At 49.7% G+C, this 24,142-nt stretch overlaps 2 protein-coding genes across 3 annotated transcripts; one reads left to right on the top strand and one right to left on the bottom strand.

Moving 5' to 3' along the window:
* Nucleotides 1-817: 817 nt before the first annotated feature.
* Nucleotides 818-20,702, top strand: LOC104049403 (hematopoietic lineage cell-specific protein-like). 2 transcript variants are annotated; one of them, XM_064440978.1, is made up of 15 exons: nucleotides 818-1,184; nucleotides 3,440-3,523; nucleotides 6,067-6,140; nucleotides 7,131-7,260; nucleotides 8,472-8,582; nucleotides 9,259-9,313; nucleotides 11,405-11,515; nucleotides 12,037-12,147; nucleotides 12,789-12,844; nucleotides 15,847-15,916; nucleotides 16,159-16,295; nucleotides 16,913-17,023; nucleotides 17,527-17,836; nucleotides 18,603-18,674; nucleotides 19,039-20,702. In XM_064440978.1, exons 2-15 carry the CDS (start codon nucleotides 3,440-3,442, stop codon nucleotides 19,173-19,175), a joined length of 1,569 nt encoding a protein of 522 aa, XP_064297048.1. In that variant the 5' UTR covers nucleotides 818-1,184; the 3' UTR covers nucleotides 19,176-20,702. The 2 variants fall into 2 exon arrangements, with proteins under 2 accessions (XP_064297048.1, XP_064297039.1); XM_064440969.1 differs by having other exon boundaries at nucleotides 821-1,184; nucleotides 16,910-17,023.
* Nucleotides 20,703-22,874: 2,172 nt separating this feature from the next.
* LOC104049394 (olfactory receptor 5V1) lies at nucleotides 22,875-23,822 on the bottom strand. Its single transcript, XM_009510070.2, has one exon. The coding sequence runs from the start codon at nucleotides 23,820-23,822 to the stop codon at nucleotides 22,875-22,877; it is 948 nt and encodes a 315-aa protein (XP_009508365.2).
* Nucleotides 23,823-24,142: the final 320 nt, after the last annotated feature.

Consider the following 24,142-nt stretch of genomic DNA (forward strand, 5'->3'; position numbering starts at 1 on the left):
TAATAGTGAAAGCAATTCCAATAAAATAAGATCTGCTTGGGTTTACTTTTCTTTGCATTTAGGCACATTTGACTGAACACTGCACCCTGTTGGAATTGTGCAACCCCAGGAAAGACGCAGGAGTTAGCAACAGCAAGCTGGAAGACGTGACGTTAGGAAGCATTTCTTTACCGAGAGGGAGGTCAAACACTGGAAGAGGCTTCCTGGAGAGGTGGTCGATGCCCCAAGCCTGCCAGTGTTTAAGACACATTTGGACAATGCCCTTCATAACATGCTTTAACTTTTGGTCAGCCCCAAAGTGGTCAGGTGTTTGGACTAGATGATTGTTGTAGGTCCCTTCCAATTGAACTATTTTACTCTATTCTAACCCTTGTTTGTCTTGTCTTTGTGTCAAATAGAAATGACTACTCTAGGAGCTTTTCTTGCTTCACTTAGAAAGGAAGTTATTGTGATTTGAGATATTTATCTAGTGTCAAACTAGCGTGATTCATGCTACTCGTTCCAAAACTCTGCACTTCCCACCAGTAAGCAATGTACCAAAGAGTCTGGTGTGTAAGTGGTTAGGATTCTTTAACTACATGCTTTCCATCTTTCTAGTTCAAGCTATTTACTTTTTTCTCTTTTTTTGTCTGGGAAAAACTTTCAAATATGTGTGTATATATATGCAAGTGTGTATGTGTCTGTGTGCTTATATATATTTTTAATTGTGCTGTAAACTACTGAGTTAAATTTCATAACAAGTTTTGTAAGCAGTAGCTTGCTTGCTTTGGATCTCATTGTAATTGTCAAGCCCAGGGGCTTCAGCCTTTCAACTTTTTTGTACTTTTATGGCAGAATGATTTTTTGGAAGAGATGAAAATGGAGATCACAATCTGGTTTTGCACACTAGGAAATGTAATTGTGCCCCTTCAAGTGCTACTCGTGGAATCAATGTTTTATATCCTGGGTATACGCCTTGTCAGCATCCCAGAGCACAGGCAGCAGTGCAAGGGAACTGCAGCGCACTAGGGCAGGTTTTGGTACTCATTACTTGAGCAGAGCTGGGGGCTGGGACACAGGAAGTGAAGATAGCTGAAGTTAAAACAGGAACTCGGAGCACACAGCGGTCCAAAAGCTGACACTAGCAACAGGTGCCTGAACAAAAAGCAGCAAGTTTTCCAGCAGGATCTGGTGAGCCTTTTAAGGTAAGTAAGCTGAGCAGGTTTTGACAGCAGAAAGTGAGAAACGACAACCAAAAAAATGTAGGGCTTTGGTGGGCAAAGAGAACTCCTTGACCATGCATGCATGAGTTGATAGTGCTTGGCATTTGCTTCTTAGTCGTCTTTGGTCATCGTTGCTCTTGTGTTTGAGGCTCTGAAGAACCACGTTTCCAAATCAACCAGGGCAACTGTGCTAAGTGAGGTAGCCCCATACTTGTGCTGTAGTGGATGCTTTCAAGGGGAAAAATGAGACAAACTAAATGGTTGAGATGCTACTCTGGCTGATATTCCTCATTATAGAGGACGTCTGGAGCCTTGTGGTTTGTCTGGTCTGTGGTTTGTCACGGTTCCAAAGATGCATGGTGGGTAGCTTTGGAGAGTAGGTGGTCAAGAACCATTTACAGCAGGATTTGAAACCGTCAGCCACCTGCATTTGAGCTAGCTGCTCAAATCAGTTGCCTCGTTGAACAACCCTGTGCTAGCTGGTTATTGCTGCTGTTTTATCATTAAAAAAAGTGAGCCACAAACTCTAAAATTAATCTTTGGAGTGAGAGATGCTCATAAATTAGGGAGGGGAAAAGGAGATTAAAGGTATTGTTAGTTTGTGCTATGTTGTCCAGGTGAGCCTTCCTGCTTCTCCTGCTTCTGTTTGCAATTAGCTATATTCAGTTTGTCATGACATTACTGTCAGTCCATACCAGCACAGCAGAGTATGTCACAGCCTGAGGAAGGCCTAAAGCCAGATCTTCACAGTAAATCTGCCTTGGTCCTACATTCTCTTCCTTAGCTAATTATCTGGCTGTTGTTTAACAAAAGACAGACTCATCCCTGCTGTAGTCTTTTCGTTTCTGTTGTCTTTGCTTCCTGTTCTTAACAATGCTGATTCTCTAGACAATTCGTAAGGGCAGCTTGAAACTGAACTGAACAGTGCACTGTCCTGAATTGGAAGGTTATTTACTTAACAGCTTTTTGTGTTGTACAGTTAATTTCTTGTTCAGCATAAACATTTTGCTTGCACAGAAAACAACTGTCTTGAGCACTTGGGGCCAGTTTGTAGGCTACTGTATGGTTCTGGGATTGAGGGGTTAGTGCTGTTGAGAATCACATAATAAAAGCGTGTTGTTAAATGAGGATCCATCACAAAGGAGTCCTCTTCCATCCTGTTGGTTTGTTCATTGTTTATAGTCATGTGAAACAGGGCTTGGCAGCCCAGTCTTTGCTGCACATTCTGTTTAGTCTGTCTTTCTGCCCCAGTGAAAAGCTGCTTTGGGTGATAGTAAGAACAATTAGGGACTTCTCAACACCACAGACAGTAATAAGTGGTGGGACGTCAGAGCTCTGCTGAGAATGACTGCTCTGTCATGTAGGGACAGGCAAGCCATGTAATTTTTCTTGTCTCCCATTTTGTAGAAACTGTGCTGTTTGGGAGGGGCTTTTTCATCATCATCTCTTTTGACAGTGATCTTGAAAATGAAATGCAGGAGTTTTAGATTTCATATTACTTCTGTTTAACTTCCTCTTCCTGGGCTTATCACTTCCTCCAGGCCTCATTGGACAGCCTGCAAGCCATACCACCACAGCTTCAGCCTTTTCGGCCCAGCACACTTAATGACTTTAGCCCCAGTTCCTGTTTTTACCATACTACAGACATAAACACCACACAGCATACTGTACCAGCACTGTCAGACCAGCATACAGCTTTTCTCTGAACCTTCTCTAGCACACTAGGCAGTTACTAAAAGGTTGGAAGACAGACTAGAGACTTCAGGATTCCAACCTCAGGTAAATAAGCATTGTATCATGGTGGCAGAGCAAGCCATGGCCTCAGGTGGTGTGCTGTAACTGTGCTTAACAGAAGCAAGGTTAAAGCAGGGAATTTTCTGTGCTGTGTGAGACTGTTAGTATATGTTTGAGAAGCAGAATCTGATCGTTGGATGCTAGCACTAATTTACATTAAAATAAGGTGTGCATTTTAACTGTGGAGTCAGTGTGCATGGAGACTGTGGTTTGCACTTAGAATCCCTGTGTGTTTTGCTGAAAGAGGTGCTGGTGCTCAAGAGTAGCTATTTTGGGGTGCCCTGTGCTGTAGGAGGGACAGAGAGATCAGCAGGACAGGTAGCCTGTAAGGGTCCCTTCCAGCCTGAGTTATACCATGACTGCTTGGTCTGACATGCCTATGGCTGTGAGCCAGCAGTGCCCACATGCTGGGCTCCGGGTGATACTGTCCCCTCCCTGTGCAGATGTGGAAAGCAGCCGTGGGACACGACGTGTCAGTGAAGGTTGAGGCTCAGGGAGATGACTGGGACACTGACCCTGATTTCGTGGTGAGTATCTGGTGTGGTAATCTATAATACTGGTGGTGATGGTGTGTGAAGGGTTCACTAGCCCTAGGCATATGCTGGTCACCTGGGGTGAGGCATGGCATGCAGCACTGCTGGCTGTGCAGGATCAGCCAAGTTCCACCAACCACTCACAGGTACTGTCAGGTCATCTGTCTAAGCCATTTCTGACCCATAGCTATGTTTAGTCTCCAGAACCTCCTACATCAGTGTACACGACATCTGACTACAGTATCACTTAAGGAGTACAGAATATTTAGTTTCTTTTAAACCTGCTCCTTGGTAACATAGAATCATAGAATGTCCTGAGTTGGAAGGGACCTGCAAGGATCATCGAGTCTAACTCCTGTCCCTGCACAGGACAATCCCAAAATCCACACCATGTGTCTGAGGGCATTGTCCAAGTGCTTCTGGAACATCGCCGGGCTGGTGCCGTGATGCCTCCCTGGGGAGCCTGTTCCAGGGCCCCACCACCCTCGGGGGGAGGAGCCTTTCCCTAATGCCCAGCCTGACCCTCCCCTGGCACATCTCCCTGCCATCCCCTCGGGGCCTGGCGTTGGGCACCAGAGAGCAGAGACCAGCCCTGCCCCTCCTCCTCCCCTTGGGAGGGAGCTGCAGAGCGCCATGAGGGCTGCCCTCAGCCTCCCCTGCTCCAGGCTGAACACACCAAGGGACTTCAGCCACTCCTCGTACGGTTTCCCCTCTAAAGCCTTCACCAACTCCATGGTCCTTCTCTGGACACTCTTCAGCAGCTTTATTATCCTTAATGTCCTGTGGTGCCCAACACTGCCCACAGCACTCAAAGTGAGGCTGCCCCAGCACGGAGCAGAGCGGGACAATCCCTTCCCTCGCCTGGCTGCGATGCAGGGCTTGATGCAGGGCACGGTTGGCCCTCTGGGCTGCCAGGGCACACTTCGCTCATGTTCAACTTGCCGTCGACCAGAACCCCCAGGTCCCTCTCTGCAGAGCTGCTCTCCAGCCACTCGTTCCCTGGTCTGTATGTATGTCCAGAGTTGCCGTGCCCCAGGTGCAAAATCCAGCACTTGCCCTTGATAAACTTCATATGGTTGGTAACTTCACTAAGTCCTCCCCACAATTTATGTTACAAAATATAGCAAAGATGACATTTTTTCTTTCCCACACCGTTTGTAATTGTACAGGATTCCAGCATTGCCCTCTTTGTCTTTTTTTCCAGATGGAATAATCCTACTCTGTTTTCAGTCACCTCATGCCGATGCAGCTCCATGCCTCTAAATAGCCTTGTTTTCGATCTAGTCCAATTCTCTAGATGAGATGGTGAAAGAATAGAAGGGCTTAGCCTGGGGGAACCCCTTGCATTCATACAGCGTCATGATTTTCATTTTCTATTTGAGTTGCTATTCCTTTCCTAATGTCACTCACCCTTTGGCCAATTCTGTATTTGCTGCTCTTCTACATAACTGCACATAATTCCGTATTTTGTACTCCTTCCTGAATGGTAAATATTTTGGAACAGTTGATGTGCAGATATAATTAGGATTTTTTTTCCATATGCTTTACTTTTATACTTATTAACACTAACCTTAATTTACAATTTTATCACCCACTGATGTGGCATCACAAGACTTTTCTGCACCGCTTTGTCTCCTGTATTTGGTTACCCTGAACAGCCCCTTTACTATCGCAAGACATATTGACAGCCCAGTCTTCATACCCTTTTTCTAAATGTCTTAGGAGCACATAGCACAGCAAAAGTCCTGCTCCTCCTGGTGCCAAGGAGCGCCAGCCATGCTTTACAGCCACAGGCCTCTCTGAGCTCTGCTGAGATTTTGGGTTGCTTTCCGAGATAGTTTGTTGATGAACAGCCTCTTCTGTTAGGCAGGAGTCCTATGTTTTCAAGGTTCAGTCTTGTCTAGTATTTTCCAGTAAGAAATTCTAGTTTGGAACAGAAAAGCAAGCCCCCCTCCTCAAAGTTCCAAGTTATTAATGTTTAAAAAAATTCTATGCTGTCAATTTTTTTTTTTACTTCATATCTTCTATTTGTGGCAGCATTTAAAATAAGCCTTAAAAACCACTTTGTATTAATATTTTATTCTATTTTGTATAGACATATTTTTAGCTTTACCTTATATTAGGAAAGAGCTTATTGATCAAACATGTGTTCAGACCTTCCAAAAAGAAGACAAAACAAGTGCTGTTATAACCCAACCGAGGCAGACCTTGAGTGAAACGTTTACCTCAGTGTCCTGCCAATATTCTCCTAAACAATTAATTCCCGCAGCATTTTTGTTCGCTAGCTATCCCCTGAGGAAGAGGGACGGAGCTTCCCGCAGCCCCGCGCCCTGTCCCCGCCGCCGCCGCGGGCCGCGGATCCGCCGTCCCCGGGCGCCCGGCCCTGCAGGGCGCCGGTCGCCGGCGGGGATGGGGCGCCCGGGGCTCACGGCCATCCCCCCGTGCCTTGCCCGCCGCCCCCTTCCCGTCGGGCCGGAGCCCCGTTTCTCCGGGGCGGGCGGGCCCTGCCCCGCTGACGGCTGCGGTGTCCTCTGCAGAACGACATCTCCGAGAAGGAGCAGCGCTGGGGAGCCAAAACCATCGAGGGCTCCGGACGCGCCGAGCACATCGAGTGAGTGCGGCGCGGGGGGCAGCGGGCGGGGCCCAGCTCCCGGCCGCTGCGGCTCCGCGGGCGTCTGGGGACCGGGACGCGCGGGCGGGCCGTTACCGCGGCGACGTCCGGGGAGGGGAGGCGGCAGCGCCGGCCGAAACCAGCCAAATAAGGGCCTGTGCGGAGCGGGGCCGCGGCAGGGGCGGAGCGGCCCGGGCGGGGGGCCTGGTCCGCCGCCCCGCACCCGCCCGCTGCCCGCCGTGGCCCTGTGGGGCGGGAGCACCGAGAGAGCTTTCCCGGCGGTGCGGGCTGCCTGGCGACTCCACCCGGGGCCTCTCTTCTGGGGCCCCTCTTTTGGGGCTCCTCGCTTGGGGTACACCTCCGGCCCCAGAAAGCAACGGGGTGGCAGGGGAGTGGAGACCTCACCCCGGGCGAGGCGTCTCCTGGGCTCTGCCGGCTGCATCCAGGCTGTTGGTTTGGGGTGCTAGTGTTGCACCAGAGGCAAAATTCATGGGCTGCCTGTGATGCCGTGAGGGGTTAACTTTCAGGTACCTCCAGACAGTGGCTGTCCCTGTGGCAAAGACATGCTGCTACTTCCCCGTCCAAAGCTGACCCTATCCAGAAGCTCCCTTGGGACATCCCAGTACTGCTCTGCACAGAGTGGCTAGTGCAGCACACAGGAAAAGGAAAGCATGGGCTCCCGTTGAAAACACGGTGTAGCCTGGAATGTGGGCTGCAGAGTAGGAGCTGAATGCACCCTCTGAGCTTACCACTCTGGGTCCTTCGCCAGCACCCGGGCTGGCACTGTCTCTTGCCGCAGTGCAGTGGCTGTATGTGTGTGGCTACCACACAGTGGGGCCTAGTGTGGGCGCACAGTTGCAGCTGGCAGTGGGTTTATGTCTTGCTCTGGACTGGGCTCTGGCTGGTACAGTGACACAGGGATACTCCAGCTGGCTGCGTGGGTCTGCACAATCCCACAGTGGCTTGCCCTGACTCTCTCTGTCTCACCAGCATCCATCAGCTGAGGAACAAGGTGTCAGAGGAACACGAGGTCATCAAGAAGAAGGAGCTGGAGACTGGCCCCAAGGCCTCCTATGGCTATGGGGGCAAATTTGGAACAGAGCGGGACCGAATGGATAAGGTAACAGTTGTAAAGGGCTTCCTTGGGCCCCAGTGGAAAAGTCTTTTTCTCATACAGGAAAGAGCATCCCTGTTTTCTGGCCTGACCTTGAAAGGGGAGAGTGGAGAGCAAGCATAGCTAGTGCATAATCTGTCTCCAGGATCTGTTTGAACCGATTTGTATAATTTGTCTCTACAACTTCCTTGCAATGCTCCCCTGATCTGTGAAGAAGGACTTTCTGTGGCTTGTTTCAAACCTGCTGCATAAAATTCAAATTAGATGCTTCCATACTTTTGCTTGGAGAAGTAATGAATAATAATTCCCTCCTCTCATTTTCCATTACAGACCTCTGACATATCTTCCCAGGATGAAGCCCTAGTTCATATTTTCTGTTGTCACATCAAATCTGTTTTATGTTTTCTGGTAATCATCACCACACTGCTTTCTGTACCTTTCAGCATTTAATACTTTTTTTTTTCAGAAGTGAGATGATAAGGTTGCAGTAGTAGTCATTATATGGGGTCACTGTGGGTGGGCATGATACCAGGATGGCAGGATGAGAAACAGACATTTTCAGAAGGCCAACATGGCACAGCCATGCTCAGACCCTTCTGCTGGAGCACAGTGAGGATGTTTTGGTTGAGGAGCTCCTTGGCCTTCATCCAGTCTTACCAGAATGTTGCCAGCATTCAGCCTCTGGCCCTTCTCCTGAGGAGTGTGTGCAATTCCTGGGCACACCACCTCCTGCAGGGAGCAGTCAGGCCCTGGCCTGGCCTGTGGTAGATGTAAAGGGTGATCCTAGCCAGGTCTGCTGACCCTCACTCTCAGACACAGACAATAAGGAGCAGGTGCCAGACCTGCTGCCTGTGGGTTTTCAATTGTGCGTGCCTATCTGAACTTTTCTCCTCAGTTTCCCCATGTGATTATCCACCACGCCACTGGCATTTGGGAGCAGCCAGTATTCAGCATCCCATGGTTTTGATGAGCTGGCAGTGGAGCCAGTTGAGTGGCATGGCTGCACTTGAAGCAGCGTCACAGGTCTCAGAGCAGAGCTGGTACTGGCAAAGGCTGTGTGGAAGGCACCACCACCACCAGCACAGTCAGTTTGGACCTGTCACCTCGTGGCTGCAATCATCTCGGCAGTGGGTCAGAGCAACTCTGTGATGCTTATGTTTCTGTCCACCTTGCCAGTCTGACCATGGGTGCTCATGTCATGCTGTCTCTCTTCTCAGTGTGCAGTGGGCCACGAGTACATTGCTGACGTTGGGAAGCACTCCTCGCAGACAGATGCAGCCCAGGGCTTTGGGGGGAAGTTTGGAGTCCAGCGGGACCGAGCTGACAAGGTGTGTTGGACAGGGCATCTGAGATACATACTTGCAACCTGTGCACAGTGCTCCCCCTAAAACACTATGCTACGTTTAGGATTGTGACTGCAGTTTTCAAAGTGCTGGTGGTTGCAGGTCTAGGTATGCCATGCACTGTGGTCTCCAGTGAAGCACACAGCTCACCGCCTGTGTGCAGGACAATGACTGATGACAAATTGCAGGGCACACGTGAAGATTAACTCTGGTGTGCATTAATGTGCTTGCACTGTCCTATCTGGGCAGCGCTGTGTTTGTCTTGGGGGCTGTGGTGTTTGGCATCATCAGACCCCAGGGTGTGCTACGCACAGTGACTGCCCATGGCAGGACTGGATGGGGATAGCAGGATGCCATCCCTCCCATGCACATCCTGGTGTCACATGCTGCCCAGCCGCCTTGCCTGCTGACAGGGTGCAGGGGTCGGGATTGTGGCCTGCAGTGCAGCGGCTCTTGCAAGGGCCCATTACCAGGCATGCTGCCACATGGACAGCAGGGGAGGTGTGAAAGGTTGAGGAGGCCTGTACCAGCCGAGGATTGGCCAGGCACCTGCGTGTTGCAGCACAAGGCTTGGAGCAGGGTCCCAGCCTGGCCCCTGGAGGAGTGTGGGTCCCAGCCTGGCCCCTCAGGATGACTGACATTCCTCCCCTTCTTGTTGCAGTCAGCACTGGGCTTTGAATATAAGGGTGAGGTGGAGAAACACTCATCCCAGAAAGGCAAGTCCATGGACATGTGTGGCCCCTTTTGACACTTTGCTCAGCTTCTCGTCTGCTCCCAATATTCTGTGCCATCTGCTGTGGCACAGTCTCCCTTGTTGTCTCCCTGCTGTCACTTGCTTCAGATTCCTGTACCCTGTCAGTCACCCTTCTGGCCCCATTCCCTGCTGTCCTGTCACCACCCTTCTATTGTACATTCTGCTTGTCGCTGCGTTTTGCTTTGACGGAAACGACATCACGGCTGAGCAGAGAAGACACGCCCCCCCCCCACATGCACCCTCGATGGATGACTGGTGCTCCCTTTCCTCTAAAAGTCATTCTGAGCGAACTGCTCCAGAGAGAACCCAAGCATTGTAGGATGTGAGACACGATTTCTGAAAAAGCAGTATATAAGAAAAGGGGCAACAATGGATATAGAAACAAAAGCCTATATAGCACCCAAATTTCTGCAGAACTGTGGAGATGATTCAGCCAAAGTTTGATGTGTACATACAAGCAGCTATATTCATTAAGAACTTTGCAAGAACTGAAATTAAAGATATTTTAAACATTCTGCAACTAAGAGAAGATGAGAGGCAAGGTCTGTACTGTTTCAGATAATTACGACGTTACCAAGGAAAGAAGACCTGAATCATGTTTGTTTCAGGGGAAGCTATAAAAGGAAGGTGTCTTGAGGAATTCTCGGTTGATCTTAAATTAATGACTCACATGCAGTTGTGCTACATTAACATATTCCTGTATCAGAGATTGTATACAAGATTGTAAACATAGAAATTCATCAGGCTGTGTAAAACCACAGAAATCCCTTAGGATGAAATGAAACTGTTAGAAATAGGGTATGGTGTTTCGATTGTTTTTCATAAAAATGTGTCCATACTGGAAACTCCTGCATCAAGGTAATGGTCATAAAATCTATATTTGCTGAAAACAGCATCCTAAAAGGTTCATTCCATAATGGCTGAATGGCTAAATAATAGTTGAATTAAGATATGTTTAAGAATTTTCTAGGATTTATTCATCCTTAAGTGACTGAGCTTCTATGAAACAGAGAGCCATTCTTGAATACCAAGTATTTTCATGCATATTTCTCTAGATCACAGTCTTCATGAACTGATAAGGCTGAATTTGCTGGAGAAGCCCTAACTCATTCCTGTGAAATGAGTGACCTGTAAGAATAGGGTTAGGGAACAAAGAGAGGTAACTGTGATTTACTCCTCCTGAAGGGTAGGATTTGAAAACAGAGCTGGAAGACCAGGTCTCTGAAAGGGAAGTGTATCTATACAGCCAGTAGCTAGGATAGAGGCTGAAATTTCTTAGGACATCAGCCAATAATAACAAGGTAGTCCTTAGAAGATAGCTGAACACCGTTGAAGTAGTTAATACATTACTAGTTTAGAAGATGGAAAAAGGGGAGGCATAAGGAAGATGTGCTGTGCCTCTATCTCATAATGGTTGAGCGTGCCAGAAGCAGTCTGGGGAAGAGCTGGAGCATGCCTCCAGAAATTTGGGTTTCAGCCTTTGCTGCAGCATCCAGGGTCAGTGGTTTCCTTGTAGAAGCTGAAATTCCACTATAGCAAATGTAAGCCCTACAACCAAAGTTTGCCATTTCTTCTGTACTTTCAATATACTTATTCACAGACCAGCAGACCACAGGTCTTGCTCTGGAGATGCATGAGTGGGTGGATGCCCAGGCTATCAGTGCCCAAGTCTCACCTTGGCTTTGCATCCTTGGGTGGCTGAGCTCCCACTGCCTCCCCAGCTGCCCTTGGCATGTTGCTTTTCTTCCTTGCCCTCTTGGCCTGCTGTGTCTCCTGCTGCCCATGGCCCTCGGGCTCTCTTGCTGCCATGGCCCACGCTTGCCCTGTGCACCTATTCCCATGGGCCCTCATCCTCAATGGCCCCCACAGTGCTCCCTGCCATCCACTCTATCCCCTCCAAACCCCTAGGTTTTTCTAGTGGTTTCCATCATCCTTGCCACTCTTCTTCCTCCCTGGTGCTCCTCCCTAGTGGTGCTCCCCATCTTTACCCCCTCCCCTCACCAGCCCCATTCTTGGGGCAGCATGCAGCATGTAACTCCATGTACCACCTCAGATTACTCCAAGGGCTTTGGTGGCCGCTATGGTGTGGAGAGGGACAAGGTGGACAAAGCAGCAGTGGGATTCGACTACAAGAGCCAGGCAGAGAAGCATGATTCTCAGAAAGGTGAGCTTGGGGAGCTCAATGCAGCAGGCAGTGTCAGGACTGGAGCTTGGGACTATGCCCACTGGGACTGTGGGGCATTGTGCTTGGTTTCTGCAATCTGCTGCATGAGTGGTGGAAAAGCGACGGGGAGCTGTCAGGTGCCCACTGCTTGCAGCAAGGGAATGGGGCAGGTGAGGAAAGCCATTGCCCAGTGCATGACTGCTGGAAAAAGTTCAAGCTAAATGAAGAGGAGCAGCAGATTTCTACGGGCAAAAGGATCTCCTTGGCAGTATGTCACCAAAGAAAGAGTGGAGGAGAAGCCCAGGTAGGTGCTAATAGCCAGTGACATGTCCCAGGGCAGAGGGCGGGCCATTGCTGCAGCCACCAGTGGGGAAATCTGGCTTTGCTCCATGTCTTTGTCTAAGTCCCGGGCAGGGAAAATTATTACCCCTGTGAGGACAGCCTGAGCTCACAGTGCTGCCACTTTTTCCCTCCCTTTTCTGTTCTCTTCCGTACCATGATCTGGATTCCTGTGGTTGAAGACTATTCTGTGGGATTTGGTGGGAAGTTCGGGGTCCAGAGGGATCGTCAGGACAAGAGTGCCCTTGGCTGGGACCATCAGGAGGAAGTGCAACCCCATGCATCCCAAATAGGTAGGGCAGTGCTGCCAGAGGTAGCAGCACGATTTCCTTGGAACATACACAGAACTAAAGCTAGTGGTTCGTAGAGATCCAGCTGCTGAAAACTGAATGTGTACAGCATGTTGTGGAGCAGCTGGGACATTGTGAAACCCCAAAGCACAAGGGTAAACTCTGCCAGAGTAGGTGCGTGTTTGGATCCATGGGGCACATTGAATGCAAGTTCCTGAATCAGGCTTCTCAAACTATACTGTGCTTTCTCTGTGAGGTATGTTCCTGATCATAAATTCATTCAACAGATAAGCACATGGGAATGAGGCAAAGCAGGATCCAGGAATGGCTTGACTACTGTACATTTAACTTCAGGGAACAAGGCCACACTGCTCTCAAATGGCATGCCTGGCTTCTCACCCCAGTGCCTTGGAAGCAGGTTTACCAGCATACAGCACTGAACACCTGTGCACTTTGCTGAAAGGAATGAAGATTAGTCTTAAAGCAACTGTCCAGAGCATTTTTCGTGTGTTATCTCTATTTAGTTCTATGTGTGATAAGACGCAGAGAAAGCTAATTCATTTCACTGGTCACAGCATACTGAAGTTGGAGAGGCATACAAGAATATAAACTCTTATAAAATAGTCTCATTTTTTTCCATACAGATTATGCCAAGGGGTTTGGAGGCCGTTATGGGGTCCAGAACGACAGAGTAGATAAGGTGAGACTGCATGCTGCATCCTGCAATTGCTTGCTGCTAATCACTGCTCTTTGCACTGCTGCAAGAGAAGCGACTTCCCAGATGGAGATGAGGTCTCACTGCCCAGTGCACAGCTATTGCAAGGGTGAAGGAACTGGCACAGTGTAAATACTAGAGGGTGCAGGGGAATGCAGCCTGGGGAGACCATAATGCAAGGAAGAAAAAGGATTTTCCATTCTCAGCTGCTTTTGAGTCATTCCACTCTCAGACTGAATATACACCTGCTTTCTCTTGGGGCAGGATTTAATAGCAGAGCCAGTGAAGAGCTTTCTCTGGGTATTGGACTATGGTCTTCTTGATATCTAGTACCATCTGAGATACTGGGAGTGTTCTGTCTGGGTGCTTGCCATCACTCCTACAGGTTCTGTGTGTACCAATACAGTCAGGAAGAGTAGTGATAGCTCCTTGGGGAAGAAATTTTGTGAGAGTGGAGCCTGTGAGAAGTCTGAGAGACCACAGGCTATTGCACCGTGCAGGAACTGTCTCTTACACAGGAGAGGTGCTGGATCAGACTGAAGGCCCATCTGGTGTAATGTCCCCTGCACTGACTGGTAGGTGATCATGCAGAGGGCAGTATGCATACAGAGTGGTTCTTGCCTGGACTACCTCCAGCGAGAAGGTGGTTTCGCTGTGGCTGCCATTCCTCTAGCTGTTCTGACTCAGGGTATAGGGTTTGTTAGCAGCTGTCACACTCACACATAAACAAGGCTTCCCAGAAGCTGGCTTGAATCTTTGGTCCCTCTAGTAGCCAACTTGCAGACCTCCCTGGTCTCGCCAGTATCTGACAAAGATCTATGGCCTCTCTGGTATCTGGCTCCTTAGCCTCTTATACTACTCACCAGCTGGTATGGCTTTGTGTATGAGTGACTGGCCACATAACACTGCCCCTTGACTACTGGTGAAATCTGGCCATTCCTTATGGTGCTGTCTGTAACTCATCAGCTTCTCTGTTATTTGTTGCCTTCTGCAGGTTTTTCTGTCCCGTCCAGAAGTTTCTTATGGTCTGTTCAGTTAGCTAAATCTCAGGCCAGGACCTAGTCATCTGCCTGCAAACCTTAACAAAACCCAGCGGGATCAACCTTGCATGAAAAGAGGTCACCCAGTTTGCCAGCTGAAATTTTCAATCTGGGCTGAAACCAGGCTAAGGCTCATCCACGGTCAAAATGCAGACTGTCTCAGGCACTTGAATTAGCATTATGCTTTGGCAGGCTACCCTACAGACTTGTTCAGGGAAGGGGGTCTTGCCAGTGGATGATGATCTTGCCTGGATGGGGATGATCTAAAAGATGAGAATCCTGGAAGGTGGTGGAGCTTTGGGGCATTTGGAGGAAGAAGCTAGGGTACCTTCCCTGAAACATACTTTTTCTCTTGTTGGTCACAGTGCTAGTGGCACAGTATTGTGCCTGGTACAGTACCAACATCACCATACTCAGGAGCTGGAGGAAGCAGATGAATACTTTTCTGCAGGGTCTGGAGCCAAGGAAGGACATAAACATGTACCTGTAACAGCTGAACATGTTCCTTTCCATGCTGCATGTGTAGGCTGGGCCAGTAGCAGAGTGGGAATGGCATCCTGCCCATGGAATAGCTTAGCGTGGTCTATGCATTTAACAAGAGCAAATGGAGGTGCATTGTCAAAAGGCAAAGCATTATGTATGTGGCAGAAAAAAGCATGCAAAAATCAGGGCTGTGGATCATTTGAGGAGCAGGATGCAGAGAGAGGATAAGCAGTTCTTGATCAGTTCAAAGTGGAACATGAATTTGTGTATTTTGAGAATACTGAATCATAATCGAAGATGGTAAAAATAAGGATATTTGGGCAAGCACCTAAGTTCTTGATTGCCTGGTTTTCGGGCACTGGAATAGCGCTGAGTTCATTGCTCCAGAGTAGAGCATAATATACTACCAGGCAATCTTAACTCCCCTTTGACAGTTTTGAACACCAAGTGTAGGATTCAGCTCTCGCACTAAGACTCCTAAATTTAAATGCTGTCATATAAACAACATGTCCAAGTCTCTGCTGTGGTCTGTGTAGACCTGGTTCTGAGCCTGCAGTGCTGCTTGCCTTCTCAGGTGTGTTTTATTTAAGGAGAGCAGCGCTTAAGTGCTCTCTGGGCTCCATTGACTGTAGTAGGATCTCGGCCACCCAGCCCACTGGTGACACCTGCAGGTAGAACCCTATATGTAGCTGTATTAGTCTTAAAGCTGAGTCCTACCTACAGTTTCCTTTTTGTATTAAATAGTTTTCTCATTAAAGTAGGTAAACCCCCTCTATGTCACTTTCTTTTTGCTGCAAACACCCCATCGATGCTACTACAGTTTATCCATGTCTTCACCCATCATAAAGACAACAACATCTCAGATGTTCACGCACGTTTTCACTTTGATGTTTTCCAGCCTAGGCTACTGTATTATACATACTGCAGGCAACAACCTGTTGAAGGGGCACACGTTTTTCACGGTTAGGCGACTGCAGCTGTGCATCCAGTAGGGAAGTGCTTCCATGCCTCATACCGCCGCTCAGTGCAGGGGACAGATGCATTGGGCCCCTGGCCCTCAGGAAGTGGTAGACTGCCAGGCATCCACTCAGCTCTTTGTTGTGCTACTAGTGAGTGCTTCTGCCATGAATGTCCAGCCTTGCTGTTCCATGCAGCAGTCATCTCTCCACTGTGCAACCTCTTCCACTTGGCTCCGTGTAACCTTTTCAGCCCTCGGAGTGCCACCCCTCTAGCAGGAACAGCCCTTGCCTTTGGCTGCAGGGCAGCAGGCACTCCCACAGTGCAGGGAGGAATCAGGAGAGCAGGGCTGCAGCAAGCAGCCTCCACAGAGTTGTGGCAGTTGTACAGATAAGGTCAGACACAGCTGGGAACAAAGCTTGCAGTCACCAGTAGCCAAACCCAGCAGGGGATCTAAGCACTGGCCTGGCCTAACAAGGTCAACACTTCATTCACTTCCTCTTCCAGTGTGCTGCTGGCTTTAACGAGATGGCAGCTCCCACCTCCTCGTATGAGAAAACAAGACCATTGGAGGCAGGTGAGATAACTGAGTACCAAGCCTGGGCTGGTGGGAAGCTGTGGGCCTCATGGTCCCTCTGTGACAGCACACTGGCAGGCATGTGCTGTGGTGGCATGTGGATTGAACCTGTGTTGAGGGGCAGGAGAATGTGGCTGAACTGTGAGTTTCTCTGGGAGAGGCAGAGGTCTGGGTTTCTCCTGGATGTCTGGGATGGTGGAAGGGAGCCATTGGGCAGGCTTGATTTGCTGTCTTCTCCACAGGAGCATCCAGTGGCACCAGCAGCCTGCGGTCACAATTTGAAAACATGGCTAAGTCAGCAGAGGAGGAGAGCAGAAGGCAAGCAGAGGAGAACCGGATGAGGCGGCAGGCTCGGGAGTGCCAGGCAGCTCGGCGGAAGGTGAGCCGTGGCCATCTTGCCATGTCCTCCAAGGCTTGCGAAGCAAACTTTTCCTCAGGACCACGCAGCTCCATATCGTTCTGCATGATCTCATTACAGCAACCTCTTGCCTAAACTGCTTCCCTGCAACTGCCAGGGACTGCCATTGTTCTTCACAGCTGTCACTGGATTTTCCCTTTTGGCACACAGATCAGGACGGGCCTGCACTGAGCCATGACCCGCTGTGCTTTGGCCTAAGCTCCTTCTTGCCTCTAGTGCCTGGCAAACACAGTGCAATCACACATCCCCAGTATTGCCATCCCAGCAGTCTGCATTCAGGGGTTTCCAAACTGGAGCTCGCACACAAACATGTTTACAAGACCTCCTCTACATTGTGCTCTTTCTGCATTCACCAAAAAAGCACTCCCTGATACATTCCCTCCTTGAGGCTACTTTCTGCAGACCCCATAGTCACTACAGGCCTGCTAGTGTCCAGTCCCTAGGGCAGGTTTATGGGAGCTGGAAGAGATTTCAGCTAAAGGAAAAATTTCTGAGTTGCTCTGTTGGAAATGGGAACAGACATTGCTCTGGACCTCATTCAAAGACACTGAGGGGAACTGATGACTTTTCTCCAGCAGGAAATCCCACAGAGAGAGAAGGACCACACAGAGGCAGCCCCTGCCACTGTGCCAGCAAGGGTACCCAGGAGTGCTGACCAAGACAAGCCTGTGGTGTCACAAGGAGAACAGGTGACAAGGCGGGCTGGAGAGAGCCAGGAAGGGGAGCAGGCAGAGGGGATTGCACCTGAAGGGTGGCTGTGCTTTATGGGCAGCCCTGCAGGAAGAAGTGGGGTGCAGTCACAGCATGAGAGAGTTTTGAAAGGAGTGGGGGGGAAAACGTTGGGATGGTGATGGGACATAGATGCACAGCACCTTACACCATGACACAGGCTTTTGGAGAGGGTCAGTGCAGTGGCAGTACAGTGAGCTGTAGCTAAGTATGTGAGAGAGGTTCAAATACATGAGCCATGAGTGTCTTCACAGTAATCCCAGGTGCCAGTTCAGCACAGACCTAATGGCTGAGCTGTTTCCCTGTTGTGCGGAGGATGATGCTCCATTTGTGTCATGGTAGCACTAAAGGCACCTGCAGTAGAGCAGAATCCCTTGTGTTGAGTGCTGTGCAGTCATGGGAGAGCTGTCTGTGCTGGATGCTTTGCAGGTGACTTTCCTGTAACTTTCATGCTTCATTGCAGGAGGCAAAAAAGGAGGTTGAGGAAACACCACCCACTTTGCCACCAAGGCCAGCGGATCTGGGTAAAGAGCTGTGCGTGATCCCCACTCAGGATCAGCCCATCTACAGTGAAAGTTTGGATGTCGGTGGAGACTATGAGGAGCTGCCAGAGCCCTCTGACTACTGTGACAGTACCAATGGAGGTGCTGACTATGAGGAGCTGCCAGCACCCTTGGAAAAGCTGGATGCCATCTATGACGATGGAGGAGATGGAGGTGAGGACTATGAGGAGATCCTTCCTGAGGAGCCCAGCCAGAGCCAGCACCACCTGGGTGAGTACTGATGGAAGAGCCCATGTCTTGGGGAGCTTGCATCTGTCTGCCCACCCTACTGGATATATGGGACAGACTCCAGAGGGAATTTGTGTTCTGAAGTCTACTGTGGTCCGGGTGGCAGCCCATGATGATGGAGGCTTCATTGTCTCCCCCTCCCTTGCCCAGCTCCAAGGTGCGAGATCAGCTGCATGGGATTCTGGGCCAGGCAGCAAGTATGTCTGCTGGAGCAGGACTCAGGCAGGAGGACCAGAGGGCTGCCATGGGCTCCAAAGAAGCTGGACCAGGACTGATGCTCTTGGTGCACTGTTTCCTGGCAAGCAACTGCCAGTGCTGCAGTGAGGTCTGGGGGTGCCCTCTTAATTCAGCCTAACACTTAAACCGCTGGTTCTCATGAGACCTGATCTGGTGGTGTCTCCTGGGTGTGAGGCGTGCAGAGTAGTCTTCTTCCAAACAGATAAGCAAACTGCATGGTCTCCTGTTCATGTTTCTGTTGCAGCTTTGCTGTTACAGGAGATGGTAAGTGGAGAGGCTGGAGTCCAGCCTTTTTCTTGGGAGAGGAACATAAAGCATCAGGACCCTGCCTCACTCCTTGCAGAAGAGGAGGGAAGTCATACCTTGCTTTGAGCCATGGTACTTCTCTCCTTGTTGATAGGGTTTGGATGTGGTTCACCCCAAGGCTGACAGCTGGGTGGAGGGTAGCACTGATCAGATCTATATGGCTGCTTTCAGCCTCTTTCTCATCTTCCCGTCCTGTCTTCTGCAGGGGAAACAGACAATGTTTGTGATGTGGCGAGCCCTGGGACCTGTGCAGTGGCTCTCTATGATTACCAAGGAGGTGGGTCTGCTATCCGGGCTGTGGGGTGAGGCACTGGGAGCTGGCCAGGGCAGTGCAACAGGGAGATGGTGGCTTACAACATCAGCAGTGGTGAAAAGATTTAGACTTGGTGGTTTAAAATTTTTCCTCCTGGAAAGCAGAATGAGACCTGACTTGGGAACACAGAAGCTTCATCTTTCATTTGTGAAGCCTTGCTCCTTTGCTTGATCTATGCTGTTTGATGGAGGTTGGATGAGGTGAAACCTGAGGGTTCTCAGAATGCTTGTTCTGTATGCTCCCGTGGGGGTGGGAGTGGGGATGTAAAACCAGCTCTCTCTGGGGTTATCTTTGCATTGTGACTATCTTTTCTGAACAACTTTTGCAGATGGAGATGATGAGATTTCTTTTGATCCTGATGACACAATTACACACATCGAGATGGTAGATGAAGGCTGGTGGCGGGGGCAGTGCCGGGGCAAAGTAGGCCTCTTTCCAGCAAATTATGTGCAGCTTCTGCAGTGAAACCAGCATTGTTCAAGCTGCTTCCTTCCAAACTTTTGGCTCTCTCTGCTTCATCCTTTTATGTGTTATTAGCTTAATTTGGCTTGTCCTGGCATGTCTATGTGCAAGAAATACCAAGGACCAAACTGGCAGTGTCTGAGGGAAACTTTTGGCCTGTGCCCAAGAGGACTTTGGTTCCCATCCACTTCCAGGTGGGAAAGGTGGGATAGTTTAAGAGCACATGAGATATAAGAGATATTTTCTACCTAGGCTGCCCCACATGTCAACCAGCAAGCTTGCAGGAGAAGTGTGTCCATTCCTGTTCCCAACAGGGCAACTAACGGAAAAGAAACACCAACTCTAATCCAGTCAAGGCAGAAGGGACATGAGCTATGGGACCTTTTTAAGTTGCTGTGGCCCTGGATCTCATCCTACCCAGGGGTAGCACTGAGAGCACTGAGAAGGCCAAACTTGCCTTTTTTTCCCAAGAAGGGTTTCCACTTGCAGGATGAACTGTGTTTGCAGCAATGGGTAGAGAAACAGGATTCTGGTCTAGCTGGGCAGATTTCAGGGCCAGGGCTTGGGAACTTTTGACCATCACAGTGAACACTGCTGACTTTTCCAGCACACAGACACAAGCTTGGCTGTAGTGAGCTGTTCCATTAAACAAGAGAAGTGTGTGCTGGCTCAGTGAAAATGTAGGATGATCTTGCTAAGGTGGGAGATTACTCACTTGGTTTTTCTCTGTGTGCCAACAACGCTGTTGGGAGATATGTCATTTCTGGGGTAAACCTTGAAAAAGCAAGTGTAAAAAGTAGATTATTTTCTGGGAAAAATTATTCATCAAAATCTGTCTTAGAGCAAGAAAAAAATACTAAAAGGCTTTACTTAACAAAGAGTATGTTAATAACTGCCTTGGTCCTCATCCAGGCATCCCATCAGGGGAATGTTCTGCTAGGGAAATCCTTTCAGTCTAGTGAATGAATCAGAATAAGTGCTGCTTGATACAGGCAGTAGAATATTTTTAAGAGAGCTTCATTTTGCCTGCTAACTGCTCTGACAGTATAAATAAGAGTACACGTGCAGGTGGGGTGGGAAGAGCAGTCCCACACCTTGTCTGTAGCCTAAGTGTGCTTTGCAGTCAGTGCTAAAGGTGAGTTCCCCCATCCAGTATTTGGCTCAGCCTGTTGTCTCTGCTGTTGCGTGATTTGAAACCCTATGCTGGTCAGGCATCCCCAATGTGGCAGTAAAATAGTTAACACCTCATAGGCCTTTGCAGAACTCACTAGTTGGGAAATATTTGCACCTACTGTTCTCACACCAAAGGAGGCTGGAGCCTCCTTATCTGAAGAATGCTATTGTTATTTACCATATCCTGCTTATCTGACACAGTTTGGTGAAGAATGACTTGCATAACCTAAAGGTATATAAACTCTGTAACTGCCCCATTTGGGCAGAGTTAATATCAGCAGTTTCTGTCACTCTGCTGTGCTGTGCTCTCCCTTATAGATGTAGTAATAAACTGCTTCTGTTCTGGCCTGACGAAAATTGCATCCTGGTTATTCTGTGACAACACATGTGCCCTGTCTCTATTGTAGGCTCGATTCCTTGCACAATGAAAAGGGCCCCTGATTCTAGCCCTCCTTCATCACAGATGTGGGGAAAAGGCTGAGGAGGTGGGAAGCAGGACAAGAGGAAATTTTTTCTTTTTCAAGTTCAAAGCAGTTTTCAGTAATAATCCAATGCAAACTGAAGCCCTCCCTTGAACTGGTATATTCCAGGCTAGATGCTCAACATGCCACTGTAGAGGTTGGTTGTTTTTCCTTTGTGGGATGCAAGTACCATCACAATAGGAATAAATCGGGGACACGCTGAGTAGCACAGGATGTGAGAAGCTGCAGGAGCACACCCCAGTGCAGTGCCGCTGCCACAGCAGGAGCGCAGAGTCCCAGTGTGACACCTTTATGAGTTCAGTACGGTTCACAAGTTGGTTCTGGACCATCCTGCACTTGCACAAGACTGTACTACCTGGAAGGTAGTACAGCATCCCTGCTCAGTGTTTGATACTGAGAAAAATCATAGTCTGTGTCTGTCAATCATAGGAAAGACGCATTGTGATTTAGGTTAGAAATTGTCAATTTTAATGTAAATTTTCTGGAGTTGTTTGGTTTGGGTTTTTGGTGTGTTGGTTCATTTTTAGGGGTTTTTTTGGTTGGTTGCTTGGCTGTTTTTTCCTCTGAAATAGCTTTCCCAATATTTTTTCCTCATGCAGCTCACCCTTTATTTCCTGAATGTTTCTTTCCAGGGGGCTCCCCACAATGGGCCTCATTGTTGCAGACTCTCTTATGTGTCCTAGTGAGACTCTGAACTAGGAGTGTTTCAATAACTTTTTACAATCAAGAAGGATATATAGCAAGTAGAGGTGGCTGAGAGGCTTGCAACCTGCTTGGGTAGGAGCAACAGGCCATCCCAACACATGGGTTACAGAAACATTATTTTCCCTGAAGAATAAAATCAGTGTGTGATGTGCACTAAGAACTGGCAAACTGCTCCCAACAAGCTGTAGTCCTCATAGGCCCTCTCCAGTAGGTTTCTTTGTGAACAGACTGGATTTTGCTGGGTACCTCTTGCTAACTGAACTATGGGTGAGCATGTTTTGGCCCCTTCCAGCCAACGTGCCCCTCTATGGCACAGCTGCAGAAATGCTGCTGTGGCTGCAGGCATGCACCTGCATGTGCATCCTGTGCCAGCTTCCCTCCCCACGCAGACCCTTGCACTGGCGGCTGGCTGCTTCTGGCTTCTGCCATGGCATTGGACACTGCTGGCTCTCATGTACGCACCTGCAGATTTGGCCAGCGGTGGGATTGCCCCAACACCCACACAATCATTTGAGCCTGGACCCAGTTGCAGAGCCCCTGCAGGAAGAGGTTAAACTGAAGCAGTGGCAGCCGGGCAAAGCTGGCTGCACCACATCATCAGCCAGCCCTCAGCCACTGTCATCCACAGCCACACCACTCTCAACAACTGCATTTTGATATTTTTTTTTTTATGGCTATAAAGCAAAGCAAGCATTTCTGGTGAGGATTTAAGCAATGCCAGCTCACAGCTCAGTGCTGATGACTTGATGTTTGACCAAAGCACTGAGAAGAATGGGTGGCCTTTTTTAACTTGCTGGCTGCTATGCTAAAGTACAAAACGCTACAGAGCTTTCATGGCAGCCTGGAGAAACCCAGCAGACATCAGAGTCAGTGCCAAAGCATGTGTGGAAGGAGGATAGCTGACAGCCCCTTTGAGGATGCCAGTTTTTGCAATGCAAGACACTGCCCCTTGTCCTCTGCAGGGACTGGCTCAGCACCTTGGGCAGCCCTGAGGCAGAGCTCACCGTCTTGCTTAGGGCCAGCATGTGTCTGGTACCATATGAAACTGCCTTTTACAGCATTCTCTGGTAGCAGCGTAGCTGCAACAGGTACTGTGCTGAGCTCAGCACGTGACACTTGCAAAATAAAGATGTAATCCTGGAACTGTAGCTTTGCCCCCAACTTCATTTTGCCATTCTGAATTCAGTGATGTGCTGAGGGTCAGACAAGTGATGGCAGTGTGCCACAAGCAGCCATTGCTTGGGCAGGGAGCCCTGAGCCCACTGCTGCCATCAAAGATTTCCCACAGATGGGTGATGCTGCACTGCACCACACCAGCACTCTGTTGCAGCCATGGTATTACTCATGCATTGCTGCCTGGGGAGTCCAGCTTGCCCCGTCCCCACACAGCCTTCCGCAGAGCCTCCCGCATCTCCTGGTTGCGGAGGCTGTAGATGAGGGGGTTCAGCATGGGGGTGACGATGCAGTACAGTGTGGAGACCAGTGTGTCAGCTGCTGGGGAGTAGCCAGAGCTGGGCCGGTTGTAGTTCAAGTTGGCCGCCACAAAGTACAGGGTCACCACAAGCAAGTGAGCAGAGCATGTGGAGAAGGCCTTGCGCCGGCCAGTGGCCATGGGCATCCTGAGGACAGTGGCCAGGATGCAGAGGTAGGAGATGATGACAAGCAGGAAGGGGATCAGGCCCACAAAGACACTGGCAGTGTGGAGTGCCACTTCACTGGGGCGGGTGTTGCTGCAAGCAGCCCTCAGCAGTGGGGGGACATCACAGAAGATGTGCTGGAGCTGGACAGCACTGCAGAAGGAGAGCTTGGAGGCCAGGAGGGTGTGCACGGCTGAGTCCAGCATCCCCCAGAGCCAGCAGCTGGCAGCTGCCACCACACAGACACCCCGGCTCATGGCATGGGTGTAGCGCAGGGGCTGGCATATGGCTGCATAGCGATCGTAGGCCATGACAGCCAGGAGTGCGCACTCAGCCCCTGCACACACCATCAAGAAGAACATCTGTGCCAGGCACCCACGGTAGGAGATGGTCGCCTGTGGGCGCAGGGCATTTGCCAGGATCTTTGGCACCGTCACTGATGAGTAGCAAATGTCCAAGCAGGACAGGTGACTGAGGAAGAAGTACATGGGGCTGCGGAGACAGGGATCCAGGGACACGAGGGCAAGTATTGCAGAGTTTCCCAGCAGTGTGGCCAGGTAAATGGCCAGGAAGAGAACAAAGAGGAAGGGCTGGCTGTGGGAAAAGCCCAGGAGCATGAACTCCATCACATGAGTCTGATTCTCACCTGCCATGGGGCCAGCTGGGTTGGTCTGTGGGCAGAAAAGAGCAGTGTGAAGAGGAGGTGGTGGCTGTGAGCCAGAGGACTGGAGCACAACCCCCATGAGGCAAAGGTTTCATTGGTAGTATGGCTTTGGTCCTAGCTTCATAGTGGTTGAAGTCTTCCCGTGTTGGGATGTCACAGACACTAGGATTTTAGCATCCAGAGAGCTGCCATTCAATGTTGGGTACCTGACTGCAAGAAAATCACACTGAAGAAACCAAAAATGGTGTGCATCTAGACTAACCCGCACAGCCTGGGTTCTCCTGCCAGCCTGGATTCTCCTGCCAACCC

This window comes from Phalacrocorax carbo, chromosome 1, assembly GCF_963921805.1.
Source record: "Phalacrocorax carbo chromosome 1, bPhaCar2.1, whole genome shotgun sequence".
NCBI classification, from domain to species: Eukaryota; Metazoa; Chordata; class Aves; order Suliformes; family Phalacrocoracidae; genus Phalacrocorax; species Phalacrocorax carbo.

Excerpts from the sequence above, each read along its gene's own strand:
- LOC104049403 (XM_064440969.1), top strand. The coding sequence starts at position 3,440 with ATGTGGAAAGCAGCCGTGGGACACGACGTGTCAGTGAAGGTTGAGGCT. Across the intron at positions 3,524-6,066 it reads ACACTGACCCTGATTTCGTG|AACGACATCTCCGAGAAGGA; the intron begins GTGAGTATCTGG and ends TGTCCTCTGCAG. Across the intron at positions 18,675-19,038 it reads TCTCTATGATTACCAAGGAG|ATGGAGATGATGAGATTTCT; the intron begins GTGGGTCTGCTA and ends CAACTTTTGCAG.
- LOC104049394 (XM_009510070.2), bottom strand. The coding sequence starts at position 23,822 with ATGGCAGGTGAGAATCAGACTCATGTGATGGAGTTCATGCTCCTGGGC.